Source organism: Sebastes umbrosus, chromosome 24 (genome assembly GCF_015220745.1).
Source record: "Sebastes umbrosus isolate fSebUmb1 chromosome 24, fSebUmb1.pri, whole genome shotgun sequence".
NCBI lineage: Eukaryota > Metazoa > Chordata > Actinopteri > Perciformes > Sebastidae > Sebastes > Sebastes umbrosus.
Window position 1 is genome coordinate 740,054 of NC_051292.1, and position 17,098 is coordinate 757,151.

The following is a 17,098-nucleotide window of genomic DNA, read 5'->3' on the forward strand; positions in this document are numbered from 1 at the left end:
CCTCTAGCTGAGTTACCATAGTTACCATCCTCTCCTCTAGCTGAGTTAACATCCTCTCCTCTAGCTGAGTTACCATCCTCTCCTCTAGCTGAGTTACCATAGTTACCATCCTCTCCTCTAGCTGAGTTAACATCCTCTCCTCTAGCTGAGTTAGCATCTTCACCTCTAGATAAGTTACCATAGTTACCATCCTCTCCTCTAGCTGAGTTACCATAGTTAACATCCTCTCCTCTAGCTGAGTTACCATCCTCTCCTCTAGCTGAGTTACCATAGTTACCATCCTCTCCTCTAGTTGAGTTAACATCCTCTCCTCTAGCTGAGTTACCATAGTTACCATCCTCTCCTCTAGCTGAGTTAACATCCTCTCCTCTAGCTGAGTTACCATCCTCTCCTCTAGCTGAGTTACCATAGTTACCATCCTCTCCTCTAGCTGAGTTACCATCCTCTCCTCTAGCTGAGTTAACATCCTCTCCTCTAGCTGAGTTAGCATCTTCACCTCTAGATAAGTTACCATAGTTACCATCCTCTCCTCTAGCTGAGTTACCATAGTTAACATCCTCTCCTCTAGCTGAGTTACCATCCTCTCCTCTAGCTGAGTTACCATAGTTACCATCCTCTCCTCTAGCTGAGTTAACATCCTCTCCTCTAGCTGAGTTACCATAGTTACCATCCTCTCCTCTAGCTGAGTTAACATCCTCTCCTCTAGCTGAGTTACCATCCTCTCCTCTAGCTGAGTTACCATAGTTACCATCCTCTCCTCTAGCTGAGTTAACATCCTCTCCTCTAGCTGAGTTACCATCCTCTCCTCTAGCTGAGTTACCATAGTTACCATCCTCTCCTCTAGCTGAGTTAACATCCTCTCCTCTAGCTGAGTTACCATAGTTACCATCCTCTCCTCTAGCTGAGTTACCATCCTCTCCTCTAGCTGAGTTACCATCCTCTCCTCTAGCTGAGTTACCATCCTCTCCTCTAGCTGAGTTACCATAGTTACCATCCTCTCCTCTAGCTGAGTTATATATATATTTATATATCTATATATCTATATATATAGCTGAGTTCGGATTAGGGTGTTATTGTAGATAAAGTGGTCTCTTACCTTCTCCAGCCTCCATCATGTTTCAGTCCGTCCTGACGGTCTCTGCTGGAGAATGTTTCTATTGAATTCAGACCTTATTGAATGTCTTCCTTGTTGATCATTGGAGCTGATATATAGATATATATCTCTATATATAGATATATAGAGATATATATAGAGAGAGAATAAAGTGTTGTTAGATGTCAAGAAATAAACAGACAGCGTCAGAGACTGCTTCCCACAATGCACCTTCTCCTTCTTCTCCTCCTTCTTTAAGGTTTATTGGCAAACAATGATTTGGTGCATTACCGCCACCAGCTGGTCTGGAGTGTGGATCATTCTGGCTAATAATTACTATAGCCCAAAAAATAAAGAAAAGAAAAGAAAACAAACAACCTCATATTTTCCCAATCATATTAATTTGTCTAAGATACTGAACTAATGTTCTATAACACTCATCTAGTGAGTTCTTTTGTAGAATATCCATTAAATCAAAGTGTACTTTAATCTCTTTGAGGCCTTTCTTCCTCATATCTCCCACAATGCAACACAACATGCTCCACCGTTTCCTCTTGTCCACAGTAATCACATCTACCTGAGTCATGTTTACCTGTTTTAAATAGTGTGCTGTTTAGTCCAGTGTGTCTAATCTAAGTCTTGATAGGATTGTCTCATCTCTCCTGTTCCTTCCTACACACCTCATTTCTCCCACTTTCCTCTGAACTCTGTCAAACCACCGTCCTTTCCACAATGCACCTGTTCACAATGCACCTGTTCACAACTCACCTGTTCACAACTCACGTGTTCACAACTCACGTGTTCACAACTCACCTGTTCACAGCTCACCTGTTCACAACTCACCTGTTCACAACTCTCCATTATTCCTGTTGCCCTTCAGTAATTAATTAGAAGGTTGTGTACTTTCTTAAACGTCTTTCCTAGCAGATTGTAATATTTCCATCATCTACTCCTGATAGCAATTCCCTTCTTTCTTTGTCATATTTGTTGCACTCTATAAGAATATGCTTGACAGTTTCTGGTTTATTACAGTGCGTGCATAGTCCAGTTTGGTGCTTGCCTATTCTCTGGAGTGTTTGGTTTAATCCTGTATGTCCTATTCTCAGACGGGTAATGACCATCTCTTCCCTTTGGGCTCCTACATGTTTCTGAATACTGTACAGATGTCTCCCTGGGTCACTTAAGTCCCAGTATTCTTGCCAGGCTACAGGCGTTGGACTGATAAATATCAGATATCAATAAATACCGAGTATTTATTGAGCATATTTACAGCTGTACATTTCACAGTATTTTAGAACAGTTATTGGATTTCCAGAAAATACTAAATTGGGTCACTCAGCTGGTGAACTCATCTTGTATTCTATGCAACCACAAGTCAAGAAAACACTGATTACTGCAGTTTACAGTAAACGAGGTATTTTAATGAGGAAAAGAGAAGGAACAGACACTCATATTTACATTTCAAGATCATTCCCTTGAGATAATTCACTGTCATCTCAACGTATCAAACATGTTTTATGAACTAAACATTCATAGTTACCACAAAATACAAAAATATGAATTATCCCAACAGAACATTATCTCAGGCTGTCAATGCTAAATATGAGCAGCATAAAATAATAATCTACAGCACCTCCAGAACAAGAGAGGAGTCATGATCTCCAGATGATTATCATCAAACACTGCTGAGCTCTGTTTCAGAAAGAGAAAGAGGATTAGTAAAAACTTTGAGTTAGTTAAACCTGAGATGATGTAAACTCTGGATTTTCCCTTCCAGAAAGAGAGATAACTTAAACTCTGGGTCAGTTACCATGGTAACAGAGTCAGTCGCCACGGTAACTCGACCTGCTCCCTGTTACAGAGCCAGACACGCTGCTTTATTTCCTCCTTCATTCAGCGCGCATCGAAGCGGAGGATTAATTAATTAGCGGAGGATGGACAACAATGGACAACACTGAATTAAACTTTAATGTGTTATTGACACTTCTCCCAGCTCTGACTTTTTTAAAGATAAATGTGCGCAGTCAGCATATACATGTACTAATATCTCTACGTTGACTGGATTAAAACGGAGGCCATGTTGCCATGGTGAATCGTGGTATCAGAGCTCTATTGATGATGGCTCAGAGTAGATTGATCGGACTCTGATCAGCTGTTCTGAGTTTCCCTCCTCAGGATGAGTCCACTCAGAGTTCAGGCTTTGTTAAAGCTGAGACCTGAAACGAGGCCCTGGCTGCTCTTGACCTCCATGTGAACAGACCACCTCAAACACAGTATTAGTAGTTGCACTACACTAACATTTTCATCTAATGGTCATCAGACAGAAAACACCACACTGACGACCGCTTCACCATATTTCAAACTTCTTGTCCTTCTTAAAGGACGTTGTGTCCACAATGTTGTTCCTGAAGAGTCTAGAAAAACAGCGAAGCAGAGAGAGCAGACGTCACTCAGCCAGAATAACATGTGAATCATTGAAGTGATGTCAGCCGATGAGCACAGCTGGTGCACTAATGAATGGATGCTCACCGCACGGTGTCAATGGAGGGGTTGGTGGAGACCAGCTGGAGCAACGCGCCAGTTGAAGCATTGGTGATGTTATTGTGACTCAGACTGGAACATGAACACAAACAGAGACACAGAGGAACATTTATTACAGTACATGATATCAGATCAGCCGGCTGCTGCTGGAGGCCGTAGAGGTGACTCAGACTACAACAATAAAAGCTTTAACTTCCTTCTACTTCCACACAGACTCAAATGAAGAGAATAAATCGATTCTGCCATTAAAAAAACTTAAAAAATAAATAAATCATGATAATAAATGAATTCATGTAATTGTGGGAAGCCAAAATCATGATGAATATTTGATGATTAATTGTGCAGCCCAACCTCTCAGCTCATTAAACTGTGAGGAGCTGACATTACTGGCTCTTTTTGAACCTCACACAGACTCCACCTGTTGCTGTGGTATATCTATATATAGACAACACTGCATTAGATGGGTTCTAGGCACATGAAGACATTTACAGTTTGCCACTCACTCCAGGACTTGTACTTTGTGCAGATGTGAGCTGAGTGTGAGCAGCAGCTGGTCAGTGAGCTGACAGTGACTGAGGTCCAGCTCTGTCAGCTCTTCAGAGGAGTCCAGCATCGAGGCCAAAGCTCCACAGACCCTCTGATCCAGTGTGGTGTGACTGAGGTCCAGCTCTCCATCCAGGGCTCTGCAGAGGGACACTGCCCGTCTCACTGTGTCCCTCTCACTGTTCACAGGAACCAGGGACAGCAGCTGGAGGAGGACAGCTTTACTGGCTCTAAACAGAGCAGAGAGAAGACCGTTACGCTGCAGAAACATGAATGAAAACAAGCTTCTTCTCAGGTTTCAGTCATGTTGTGGTCTTTCCCACCTGAGGCGGACTCTGTCGAGGACAGGAAACAGCAGGTCCAGTCCGCCGTCCTCCACCTCACAGTCCTGAAGGATGAGCTGCGTGTCCCGGCTGCTGCGTCTCAGGATGGTGGAGACGGCCCTGCAGTCGTCACCAGTCAGACGGAGAGTGTCCCTCTGATCCAGATCCACACAGGAGGAGCAGGACAGATCCAGCCTGTGCTGCACAGTCCTGAGCAGGCTGACTGCTGCCCCCTGCTGGGCCTCAGAGGCAGCACAGCAGTGGACCAACCTCAGCAGCTGATTCCTGTCAACACTGGGAGGAGAATTCATCTATAGATTAAACTAATATAACCATGTGGTTTCATTGATCAGTCACCAATATGATCTGCAGATTCACATTTACTCCAAACAAAAACTATTAAATACAATAATATTAATTAAAGCCCCCTCCAGTTTATCTTGGCATTTCTATATTTCATATTTATTTGAGTCATTTCATGACTAACTTGATTAGCCACACTGTTTGCCAAATAACTTAATTTTGTGCTCAAAGTAAAAAAAAAGAAGGTTGTTAAAATGTGAATATGACGTCTGACTATAGTAGAGGCTGCAGGTCAAAGGTCATCCTCCAAACTGCAACTTATCGTAGTTGTGTCCTTCATTTCTACCAGTAATAATAGCATAGAGCCCATCACGTTAATAGCTAAGATCCGGGAACACGGTGACATCACTGATAAGCATTCTGATTGGTCGAGAAACAGAAGCGGTCAGACAGGTTGGAAACAAACCTCCTACTTGTGTTAAAGAGACACTAAACAGTAGATTTATGACACAAACAGTCAGCATCACAGTTTAAAGACCAGCTTCCTGCTTCAGCTTGGTCCCACTGTACTGACTGGAGTTTCCTCTGAGGGATCATTACTGACATCTTCTTTCATCACTTTCAGTGTGTCCTCCACATAAAGTGGTTTAGAGGATCTGGAAAAGCTGTTGGTTTGTTTCCAACCTGTGTGATCGCTCATGTGATTCCTGATCAGACTTGTTTTCAGCACCGTGCTCACAGATCTTGGTGAGTATGATGTGATTATTACTGATAGAATGATGGACAAAACTACTAAGAACCGATGTGTAATGAACCTGAATGATCCTGTGATGTCATGTATACATTAATACATGTTTTCCAGGGATAGGTGAAGTATATCCTGTGTGGTGGGGCGTACTGATACAGCTACAGCATTGAGACACCATCACTACTGTCTGACCTGAGTTGAGAAACTTTGTCCAGCATAAAGAGGATGGACTCTATTTCCCCTGCTGGGATGGAGGTCCACAGGAGGTCCAGTTTAACTCTGTCACTGTGTTTGAGGGTGAAGAGCAGAGCGGCACAGTCCACCGAGTCCATCTCTCTGCAGGTCAGGCTGATCACATGATCCAATGACCTCAGTAAACTGGGTATAATGGGACCAGCTCCAGCTCTATAGATCTCTCTGATGGCGGTCAACACAAAGCTGGGACAGGGTCTGAAAGCATTAAGTGTATTCACCAGGACACTTTGTTTAGTGAAAACAAGCCTCAACAACACATGTGGAAGTGATTCAAAAAGATAAACTGCATGTCTGTATCTGGTAAAATGTAACAAAATGAATTGATCACCTTTTAAACACAATCCTGTCCAGAAAGGGAAGCAGACGTGCGATGCTCCCCTGTAAGAAGCTGTTCTTCCTCACGTTCACGGTGAAGGTCTGAGCTGATGACTGCAGCAGATAGTGAAGAAGCTCCCAGTTCAGACAGCAGGAGGTCAGGTCTCCACCTACCTTACTCAAGAAGGACCAGGTCAAGTCCTTGTCCTGGACTTCATAAAGGAGGGAGAGTAGCTGATGGAAAGTCTTCTTACTCAGTCTGCAGATAGAAATGTATGAATATATGTTAGAACAGTCAATTATTACCACATTTAGATTCATTAGTGTGTTTATGAGGCTCAGGAAACACTTGTACTTGATTGTTAGAGGGCCATCATGCAGCAGCAGTGGAATGAGACCCTGAACAGGAACACAGAACTCAGTCAGGTCTAACCGACTGACTGTCCAGTATCTCAGCAGGGACGCCAAACTACTGACAAGCTTCAACAGTACTCTTAGTGATGGTGGGGCCGTCTGAGGAGAGAGAGAAAGCTCTTCAATAGTCACCCGACAGTTCTCTCTCTCTCTTCTTACCCATCGACACAGTAGCAAGGCCATGCCGTTAGAAAGCCTGAAAATAAAAGAGCAGCCGTGACATAACTAACTGGAGAAGATGGTGTCACAAGAACAAAAGCCAGTAATTCTATTAAGTAAGTGCGTACCTCAGACTGTGTAGTTGTGTTGTTCGTCTAAAGAGGAGGAAGACTCCTCTGAAAGACATCTTTCTGGGTGTGAGGATGAGATCCACATCAGAGCCACAATGTCTGAGAACTGTCCCCACAGAGCGGCAGCTTGTCCTGGGTAACTCTCCTGTTAACAGCAGGGTGAACCCCAGCAGCTGCAGCAGAGAGGACAGCTGCTCGGCCTCCTCTCTGGATCTCACAGAGATGCATGAACACACTCTCTGGAAGAACTCTGGATCACAGCTGGAACACGACAATGTGGAAAACAGCAAAGGTAAAGACACACTGCATTACAAACCATGTTATGTACAACGTCTTTCATCAAGGGTGGAATTTAGAGAACACACAAACAGTAGGATGAAGTTTTAGTTGTGATGTCACACTATATTAAAATACTGCGTATTAATAAATAATTACTGAACTGAACAATAGCATTCATCTTTATCTACATTATGTTTATGTAACTGAAATGATGAGTTCACTTTTGACAAAACACTGGTGATTATGAGCTGGATCTTTGACGAACCTCTTCTGAAATAAATATACAGTATAATTAAATAAACTATATTTGTCTGATTTACCTGAGCTGTGAGATATAAGGCAGACACTGTAGGAAACTCCTCACTTCACTCTCTTCATCTGAGCAGCCTCTCAGCTCCACTGGTTTCTTCTCTGGTTGGAGTTTCAGCACTTCCAGGAGGATGGAGGTCTTTCTCTCTGAGAGGTCCATGAACCAGACTGCAGGAGCTGACTGGAAAACTGACTGTAATGATGGAAGGACACTCAGGCCTGTTTTAGTCTCATAGTCCTTCAGGTGGGAGTACAGATCCAGCAGGAAATCACACCGATATTCCTCGTCATTATAGTCGACATTAAGAGGGAATGTTTTGTATCTGCACACTGATGATAGCAGCTCCAGTATCTTCTCTCCTGTCTGCTGTTCTCTCTCTGCTGCTGCACAGAACAGATTCACAAAGAACCTGACTGGTTTTGAATGATCATCTGACCACCAAGGAGGAAAACTGAAATAATAAAGGAAACATTTAGTGATGATCTGATCTCAGCTGCATAAACACAACAACACACTACTGATGGACTCCATCTTGTACATGCCTGTCCTGTATAAAATCTAATTACATCTTGACTGAACATCATTTTCTGACTTGTACTGACTCACAACACAAACACTAATCCTGTGTGTGAAATCACTGCATATTAGCTTCCTAGTGGTGATGTTCCCTTTATGTAATTTTACTGTGTATGACTTTAAAATGTTAAATATATTCACAATATATAAATATACATAGTGGAAGAAGAAAATCTAGAGTCACTATCATGTACAACAGTTACAGAAAATCCCATCATGCAATGCTTCACTTTGCTCCTGAGATCACAGACGTGTAAATTACAGTTATGCTACATTACATCTGTCAGTGATGATGAATCAGATGTCTGAATTCACAATCTGCTGCTCTCTATACAGTTGGTAGAGTTTTCATCACAGTCAGTAAAGTTCCCTCCAGTCTTCAGTTCAAAAGGCAGATCAATGCAGCATTCACTGTTGGTCCTTTCTTTTATTAGTTGCTGTGAAATTAAATTGAAGGAGATGCTACTTATTTTATCAGTGGAACAATATTTGTTTTTATATTTCAACTGTATATTTTTAAGCTGCTGAGATATTAAAAAAGACAATACCAGTTTTAACTGCAGGTTGTTTCATTTTAGTATGATGTGCTTTTATGTCTGTCTGAGGAGGTTTTAGCAGAGCTGTGTTGTTCTTCTTATTGTTATTCACATCATTTCTTTATTCTCACACAGGCAGAAGACTGTGACATGTTTCCAAATAGTTGCAGTTCAATATTTCAAATAAGAAGCTGTGTACTCCCACACTCTTTCCTCTGCTTCACTGGGTCGGTCAGACAGTGACCTTCATTAAGACTAGTTAGCTTAACTTCCAGTTAGGTTTCATATTACAAGTCAGAGGACTAAAAACAAGAGTGAGTGGTTTGGCACACAGTGCACTGGAGTAAGAGCATGAACATACTGCTCCTTTCTACTTATTGAATCCAGAATTATTAATCAATAAAAGAAATCAACAATAATCATGACACCAAATATTGTTAAAAGCAACAGTGAGTTACTGTAGATGTAAGAACTCAACTCCACAAATGTACACTGAAGTCATGTGAAGAACAATTCATTTACCTGAGCTGTGAGATATAAGGCAGACACTGTAGGAAACTCCTCCCTTCACTCTCTTCATCTGAGCAGCCTCTCAGCTCCACTGGTTTCTTCTCTGGTTGGAGTTTCAGCACTTCCAGGAGGATGGAGGTCTTTCTCTTTGAGAGGTCTATGAACCAGACTGCAGGATCTGACTGGAAAACTGACTGTAATGATGGAAGGACACTCAGGCCTGTTTTAGTCTCATAGTCGTTCAGGTGGGAGGACAGATCCAGCAGGACATCACACTGATATTTGTGAGCATCATAATCCCTGTATCTCTCATTAAAAGGGAATGTTTTGTATCTGCACACTGATGATAGCAGCTCCAGTATCTTCTCTCCTGTCTGCTGTTCTCTCTCTGCTGCTGCACAGAACAGATTCACAAAGAACCTGACTACTTCTGAACGATGTGACCACCAAGGATGAAACCTGAAATAATAAAGGAAACATTTAGTGATGATCTGATCTCAGCTGCATAAACACAACAACACACTACTGATGGACTCCATCTTGTACATGCCTGTCCTGTATAAAATCTAATTACATCTTGACTGAACATCATTTTCTGACTTGTACTGACTCACAACACAAACACTAATCCTGTGTGTGAAATCACTGCATATTAGCTTCCTAGTGGTGATGTTCCCTTTATGTCATTTTACTGTGTATGACTTTAAAATGTTAAATATATTCACAATATATAAATATACATAGTGGAAGAAGAAAATCTAGAGTCACTATCATGTACAACAGTTACAGAAAATCCCATCATGCAATGCTTCACTTTGCTCCTGAGATCACAGACGTGTAAATTACAGTTATGCTACATTACATCTGTCAGTGATGATGAATCAGATGTCTGAATTCACAATCTGCTGCTCTCTATACAGTTGGTAGAGTTTTCATCACAGTCAGTAAAGTTCACTCCAGTCTTCAGTTCAAAAGGCAGATCAATGCAGCATTCACTGTTGGTCATTTCTTTTATTAGTTGCTGTGAAATTAAATTGAAGGAGATGCTACTTATTTTATCAGTGGCAACAATATTTGTTTTTATATTTCAACTGTATATTTTTAAGCTGCTGATATATATATATATATATATATATATATATAAATACATAAAAGACAATACCAGTTTTAACTGCAGGTTGTTTCATTTTAGTATGATGTGCTTTTATGTCTGTCTGAGGAGGTTTTAGCAGAGCTGTGTTGTTCTTCTTATTGTTATTCACATCATTTCTTTATTCTCACACAGGCAGAAGACTGTGACATGTTTCCAAATAGTTGCAGTTCAATATTTCAAATAAGAAGCTGTGTACTCCCACACTCTTTCCTCTGCTTCACTGGGTCGGTCAGACAGTGACCTTCATTAAGACTAGTTAGCTTAACTTCCAGTTAGGTTTCATATTACAAGTCAGAGGACTAAAAACAAGAGTGAGTGGTTTGGCACACAGTGCACTGGAGTAAGAGCATGAAAATACTGCTCCTTTCTACTTATTGAATCCAGAATTATTAATAAATCAAAGAAATCAACAATAATCAGGACACCAAATATTGTTAAAAGCAACAGTGAGTTACTGTAGATGTAAGAACTCAACTCCACAAATGTACACTGAAGTCATGTGAAGAACAATTCATTTACCTGAGCTGTGAGATATAAGGCAGACACTGTAGGAAACTCCTCACTTCACTCTCTTCATCTGACCAGCCTGTCAGCTCCACTGGTTTCTTCTCTGGTTGGAGTTTCAGCACTTCCAGGAGGATGGAGGTCTTTCTCTCTGAGAGGTTTATGAGCCAGACTGCAGGAGCTGACTGGAAAACTGACTGTAATGATGGAAGGACACTCAGGCCTGTTCTAGTCTCATAGTCCTTCAGGTGGGAGTACAGATCCAGCAGGACATCACACTGATATACCTCGTCATCTTCATCATAAAACATGTATCTCTCATTTAAAGGGAATGTTGTGTATCTGCACACTGATGATAGCAGCTCTAGTATCTTCTCTCCTGTCTGCTGTTCTCTCTCTGCTGCTGCACAGAACAGATTCACAAAGAACCTGACTCGTTTTGAATGATGTGACCATCGAGGATCAAAACTGAAATAATAAAGGAAACATTTAGTGATGATCTGATCTCAGCTGCATAAACACAACAACACACTACTGATGGACTCCATCTTGTACATGCCTGTCCTGTATAAAATCTAATGACATCTTGACTGAACATCATTTTCTGACTTGTACTGACTCACAACACAAACACTAATCCTGTGTGTGAAATCACTGCATATTAGCTTCCTAGTGGTGATGTTCCCTTTATGTCATTTTACTGTGTGTGAGTTTAAAATGTTAAATATATTCACAATATATAAATATACATAGTGGAAGAAGAAAATCTAGAGTCACTATCATGTACAACAGTTACAGAAAATCCCATCATGCAATGCTTCACTTTGCTCCTGAGATCACAGACGTGTAAATTACAGTTATGCTACATTACATCTGTCAGTGATGATGAATCAGATGTCTGAATTCACAATCTGCTGCTCTCTATACAGTTGGTAGAGTTTTCATCACAGTCAGTAAAGTTCCCTCCAGTCTTCAGTTCAAAAGGCAGATCAATGCAGAATTCACTGTTGGTCATTTCTTTTTATGTTTCTACAGTTTATTTTTAGGCTGCTGAGACATTAAAAGTCCATTACCAGTTTTAACTGCAGTTTGTTTTTCACTTGTGTATGATGTGTTTATATGTCTGTATGAGGAGGTATTAGCAGGGCTGCGTTGTTGTTCTTATTATTATTCACATTATTTAATTATTCTCATACAGGTAGAGGGCTGTGATACTAAATAATAACTGAACTGAGAAATTGTATTCATCTTTATCTACACTGTGTTGTTCATTTGAGAACAACAATCTACTCTTTTGGAAACACCGGCGACTGTAAGATGAATTTTTTTAAACAAACCTCTTCTGAAGGAAGCCACATATTATTAAATAAACTGTATTTGTCTGACTTACCTGAGCTGTGAGATATAAGGCAGACACTGTAGGAAACTCCTCACTTCACTCTCTTCATCTGAGAAGCCTGTCAGCACCACTGGTTTCTTCTCTGGTTGGAGTTTCAGCACTTCCAGGAGGATGGAGGTCTTTCTCTTTGAGAGGTCTATGAACCAGACTGCAGGAGCTGACTGGAAAAGTGACCTCAGTTTTGGAATGACACCTGAAAACCCTCTACTCTGGACGTGTTGATAAAAATCAAGGATGGAGTTTAAGTCAGTGTTAACAGAAAACAAAGAGAGCAGCCTATTCACTACATTGTGAGAGCTTCCTCCCTCGTCAAGTGCTGCTTTCAGGCATAAATCCATTAGCAGCTGCTTTTTGTTCCTCTCCAGTGTCTCGTGGCATTGCTTCTGGTCCTGTGATCCTGGATCTCTGTAGGACATCCTTAAGCTGCATGATAACAAACAGATGTATCAGACAGTGTATGTACTGTAAAACCTCATCAAATGAAAATCTAAACACATACAGTGTTAACACTGTGCTCATGTTAGATATGAAGTGCAACTGCAATATTTATTTTTCTACATCTTTAGCAGAGTTTATGAAAAGAGTGTATTATAGAAAAAGGGGGAAATCATCTGGGTGACAACGCAAGTTCAGAAGTTTAATAATTAACTTTATTAGTAGTTTATGATTCCAGACTAACCTGATCACTGCATAGCCATGTGAACTCTGCTAGCTCCCAACTTTAAACAGGTTTAGTACTTTAAACTGCTGAAATCTAAAATCGGAGATGTTTACAGAAAGGTATGAAATGGAATTTAACTCTGAGGTTGGTACTTCTTCTATTTGTGCAGTTTTTACATGATATGTGTCAGCAGTATTCCCACAGTGTATGGAGGCTGTTAGAAGCTGTGACATCAATTGAAGGACTTTCTTTAAAACAGACTAAACAAACTGCTGGTTAACCCTATTTACATGCTGGTTGTTATACCTATTCCACTGTGTCTTTAGAGGTGCTGACCACTGAGTGTTAAAAGTCAACCAGCTTTAATGCATTAGCCAGTGTTTTGAATTATTGGGGAGCCAAAACAAACCTGAGTTCACCCAGAGGCAACAACATTTGGATTTTGGGGGGTCTTGAAAAACTCATAAATATTAATTAGCATTTGTAATGCTGCAATAAGTGATATAAGAAATACATCAAAGTTTACTTTTCTCTGCTGATCCACATATCAGCATGCAGTTAAGACTTCAGATAAGGATTTTCATTTCAACATTGACGGTTTTACTAAATGATAAAAGTTTAAAGATTTTAGAATAATTTTTCGTTATTCTCATTACATCCTGATAACGATCTACCTGCGTGCACTCTGCCCGTGCACTCATTGCACATCACCTGAGTCTTCCACAGCTGCTAGCATGCCAGCTGTGAGTACTAACAACAGCCATGTTCACCATTCATGTTCATTATGATATGTTTCTGTTCATAATGATAATAGTTGGGGAGTGTCTCTGGATGGAGGCCTGAAGCGACGGACTGTCAGCATTGCTGACTTGGTGACTTTCTCTCTAGATTTAGGGACTTTTGGAGCTTGTGCTGCGAGCTACTTTCATTGGAAAAGAGTTGGCAACACTGGTCTTTTTAAAAATCCAGTGTACTCTTGCTAGTGTCTCGAGATGGCCCACCCTGCCTTTAAGTCTGTGGAAGTGGAATCAGCATCACACAAAAACAAAAGCTACATACCTGAGTGAGCTGATGTGTGGCAAAGCCTCCAAGAGAGACTCGCACAGATTCTGGCAGACGGGAGTTTCCCTTTCCCAGTGGAGGCAGACGTTAACCTTTGTGGTAATCTTCTGCATGATGTTTACTGCTCTTTCAAACAGCTGTTTTTTACCCTCAACTGGGAGGTGCAACTGATTTCCATCAAGGTCAAGTAAGCTCATGTGGTCCATCTGCCCTTCACTGAGGAGCAAGATCTTCGACAGCTGCTGTGGCAGAGGGTCACACCTATAATGTGAAGAATAACCAGAGATCATTTCCTCATTATAGAAGTAATAGAGTAGAAAATAGTAAAGTATAAAAAGTGTTAAGGCAAAGAAGCTACTGCAAAAGTACTACTTCTATTCTCTGATTCTATTCCTATTCTAATTTGTCATCCTAATTACATCTTGGATTTATAAATAGAAATTAGTGGTTACACATTAAATTCTACTTAATTAGATGTGTTGTAGCCTTAGCTGTAATTTGACACTTAAAACACGTTTTCACTCATACCATTGGACGTTTTCAAGACATCCAAATAGTCGTCTCATTCCTTGTTCTGATACCGTGACGTCCTCAAGGTCCAGGCTTATCTTCCTCTCCTTCGACTGACTGACCACATAGGCCACAGCACAGCAAGGGTATGAATGGAGACTCTCTCCACTGAGATCAAGATGGTAGTCCAGCTTGTCCAGAAGGTAGATGCATGCTTCAGGACACTGGGACTCATACATGCACTGGCATAAGAACAGTACACTGAACAGCTCACTGTTGAGAAATGTGGAAATCATTTCCCCAAAGAACCAGCTGGATATATTCTTGAGCTCCTCAGCTGGTATCAGACACTTCATCAAACTGGGGCTCTTGTCAGTCAACAACCTACACATGAAAGGGATCAGATGCTTCATGTGTTTCTTCTCCTCAGTGAGGCATTGCTGAAAAACATCCTTGATTTGATCTGGATTCTTCAAGAGCCACAGTGCTGCAAAAAACTCCTGCATTGTGTAATGGAGAAATGCATGTGTGGTTATTGTCTCAGTAGGGGCGACTCTGATAACAAGCTGTTTCAGGAAGGAGAGGACACAGCTGTCTTCACAGGGACTTTCAGTCAAGTTCACAGTCTTTTCTTCAGTTGCATGAAAAGCAACTTCAGCCAAAGACAGTATTTCATTTCTCTTGTTGCTGATGAAGGAATTTAGATCTTTGATTTTTGTTTTGCTGTTTATTTGAAGGCAATGACGAACAATATTGATGTAGATTTCAGTTATACTGCATGGCTGTGGAGAGTCTTCTGGTGTCTCAAATGAAGAGCAGGCAGCCACCATCAGTGCATACATTGGGACATGGCAAAGAGTCAACAGCTCCACGTTGCTCAAAACATTCTTCTGTTTGTCGCCTAGCATTGCAGATAAGTATGTTTTTATGGTCTGCTCACTAAAGCCTTTGACTTCCATTCTGAGAAAGTCGGCAGAAAGAAACTCTTCTTCGTCATCAGGTCTGCAAGTCACGATGACCTTGGCATCAGGTAGGAGGTCCTTCTTTACAAGTCTCTGCACCACTGGTGGGTGGACAGACAGATCGGTGAGTCCATCAAAAATGAGTGTAACACTGTCAGAGTTCTTTATGTCCTGTAAGACCTCTTCTTTGCCTTCATCTGGCTCACTGAACACACCGAAGAGAAGATCCTCCAAGCTCAGGGCCTTCATGATGTGGGATGTTTCTCTCATGTCAAAGTAAAACATGTAATCAAGGTCCTTGTTGTCTCTTTCTGCCCAGAGTTTCAACATTTCGTGAGTGAGTGCTGTCTTTCCAATCCCAGGCTTACCAACCAAGAGTATGTTTTTATCTGTTTTCAGCAGGTCACTGGGGGACGTTTCTGCTTTGTCCTCAGGGATGTATGTTCTTAGCTTTTTAGATCGACTCTTCTTGATTTTCTTGCTCTTAAATTTCTTTACTTTAGAGAGACTACCCCTTTTTTCTGTGTCTAATACAAGTGACATGTACGACAGATTGTTCTTCTTGTTTTCATCAAACAGATTTTTGTTTGCCATCCAAAACTGATTTGATATGTTTTGTGCTTTTGACTTCAACTTTGCCTGATATCGGTAGCACGGGCTTGTTCCTAAAATAGAAATAACAATGAGTAAATAAATACACCATGAATTAAGTGCTGAGACCTTTCACTAAATAATAGATCAATATTTGCACAGACACAATAAATGCATTATATAAAATCAGCACATCAAAGGTGCTGATCACACTATCAATCAAAATACCTTGTAAGTAGTTTGTATCCATTTGTGTGTCTTCCTTGAAAGAAAAGCAGCTGATCCAGTTGTGCAGGTCAAACTCCTTGGTCTCAATAGAAGCTACAGTCTTTCTCTTAGGGAGAGATGTCCTCCCTAAGGTCTTCTTCCTCGTCGTGTAAATAATCCTGAGGAACTCGTAGCAGGCATCTTCACCCTTTCTCATGACAGAGTCCAGTATTTTTCTGCTTTTATTGAAGTCATTTTTCTCTGCCTCTATTTCACTGACCTCCTCATTACCCAAAACTCTTATATGATTCAAGTTGACCAGAATCACTGAGTGATTTTTTAATCCATTCACAAGGTGAATTCTGGCCTCCTTGACGTAATTTAAGGCAGACCGTGTTGAACAAGCCATGTGTCCGTACTTCTGTATGTTCTGCACACAGACCCAACTTCAATGATCTGGGGAATCAAATAAAAGGTTAAATAAAATGTAAATTACAACAATTATTCTGCCTGTGATGTATTAACTATTACGTACATCTTTCAGAGTAACAGGAATGTTTTTGCAGAATTGTCTAAACATCATGCAGCTGATGCAACATTTAACAGTTTAACATTGATTCTAATGGTCTTTATCAATTTCAACATGGATACCTGTGTCCTTCTGAAGAATGTGAGACCCAAAATGAGACGGTAGGGAATCCAAACAGTCATGTCTCATATTTCCAGATCTATCTCCACACTACATTCATACTGTCTGCAGAACAGGAAAAAGGCCTGGCTGAACCCAGACGTGTTCTCAATGCTGAGCCTTTAACTGAAACACGCTTAAAGAAATGTGTGCCAGACTGATATGTAAAATAGATCAAATATATTCAGGGCAGACAACAGGAGTGGAGGAAGAGTTGGCATCAATGTCAAATCATGCTGCATGTGTAATTTATTGAATAGCATTTCTCGACCAAGCAATAATGACTTTCCTAGACCACATCGTACACAGACACATGCAGACTGTA

The 17,098-nt window shown here is 40.9% G+C and overlaps 2 protein-coding genes across 7 annotated transcripts in view; both read right to left on the reverse strand.

Moving 5' to 3' along the window:
- The window catches only part of LOC119483661 (H(+)/Cl(-) exchange transporter 4), a 46,621-nt gene that overhangs the window by 13,756 nt on the left and 15,767 nt on the right, over positions 1-17,098 (reverse strand). The window lies entirely within an intron of this gene.
- LOC119483654 lies at positions 2,493-17,096 on the reverse strand. 6 transcript variants are annotated; one of them, XM_037762001.1, is made up of 16 exons: positions 16,737-17,096; positions 16,107-16,541; positions 14,344-15,952; positions 13,813-14,076; positions 12,084-12,515; positions 10,709-11,161; positions 9,049-9,495; positions 7,425-7,865; positions 6,823-7,086; positions 6,477-6,731; positions 6,135-6,380; positions 5,744-6,001; positions 4,501-4,794; positions 4,138-4,407; positions 3,623-3,706; positions 2,493-3,507 (listed from the first exon to the last, which is right to left on the reverse strand). In XM_037762001.1, exons 2-16 carry the CDS (start codon positions 16,492-16,494, stop codon positions 3,441-3,443), a joined length of 5,772 nt encoding a protein of 1,923 aa, XP_037617929.1. In that variant the 5' UTR covers positions 16,495-16,541; positions 16,737-17,096; the 3' UTR covers positions 2,493-3,440. The 6 variants fall into 6 exon arrangements, with proteins under 6 accessions (XP_037617929.1, XP_037617933.1, XP_037617931.1 ...); XM_037762005.1 differs by having other exon boundaries at positions 9,049-9,456; positions 11,123-11,161; positions 16,737-17,095; XM_037762003.1 differs by lacking the exon at positions 10,709-11,161 and having other exon boundaries at positions 16,737-17,095.

Excerpts from the sequence above, each read along its gene's own strand:
- LOC119483654 (XM_037762001.1), bottom strand. The coding sequence starts at position 16,494 with ATGGCTTGTTCAACACGGTCTGCCTTAAATTACGTCAAGGAGGCCAGA. Across the intron at positions 6,732-6,822 it reads ACACAACTACACAGTCTGAG|GCTTTCTAACGGCATGGCCT; the intron begins GTACGCACTTAC and ends TTTTATTTTCAG. Across the intron at positions 3,508-3,622 it reads CCCTCCATTGACACCGTGCG|ACTCTTCAGGAACAACATTG; the intron begins GTGAGCATCCAT and ends CTGTTTTTCTAG.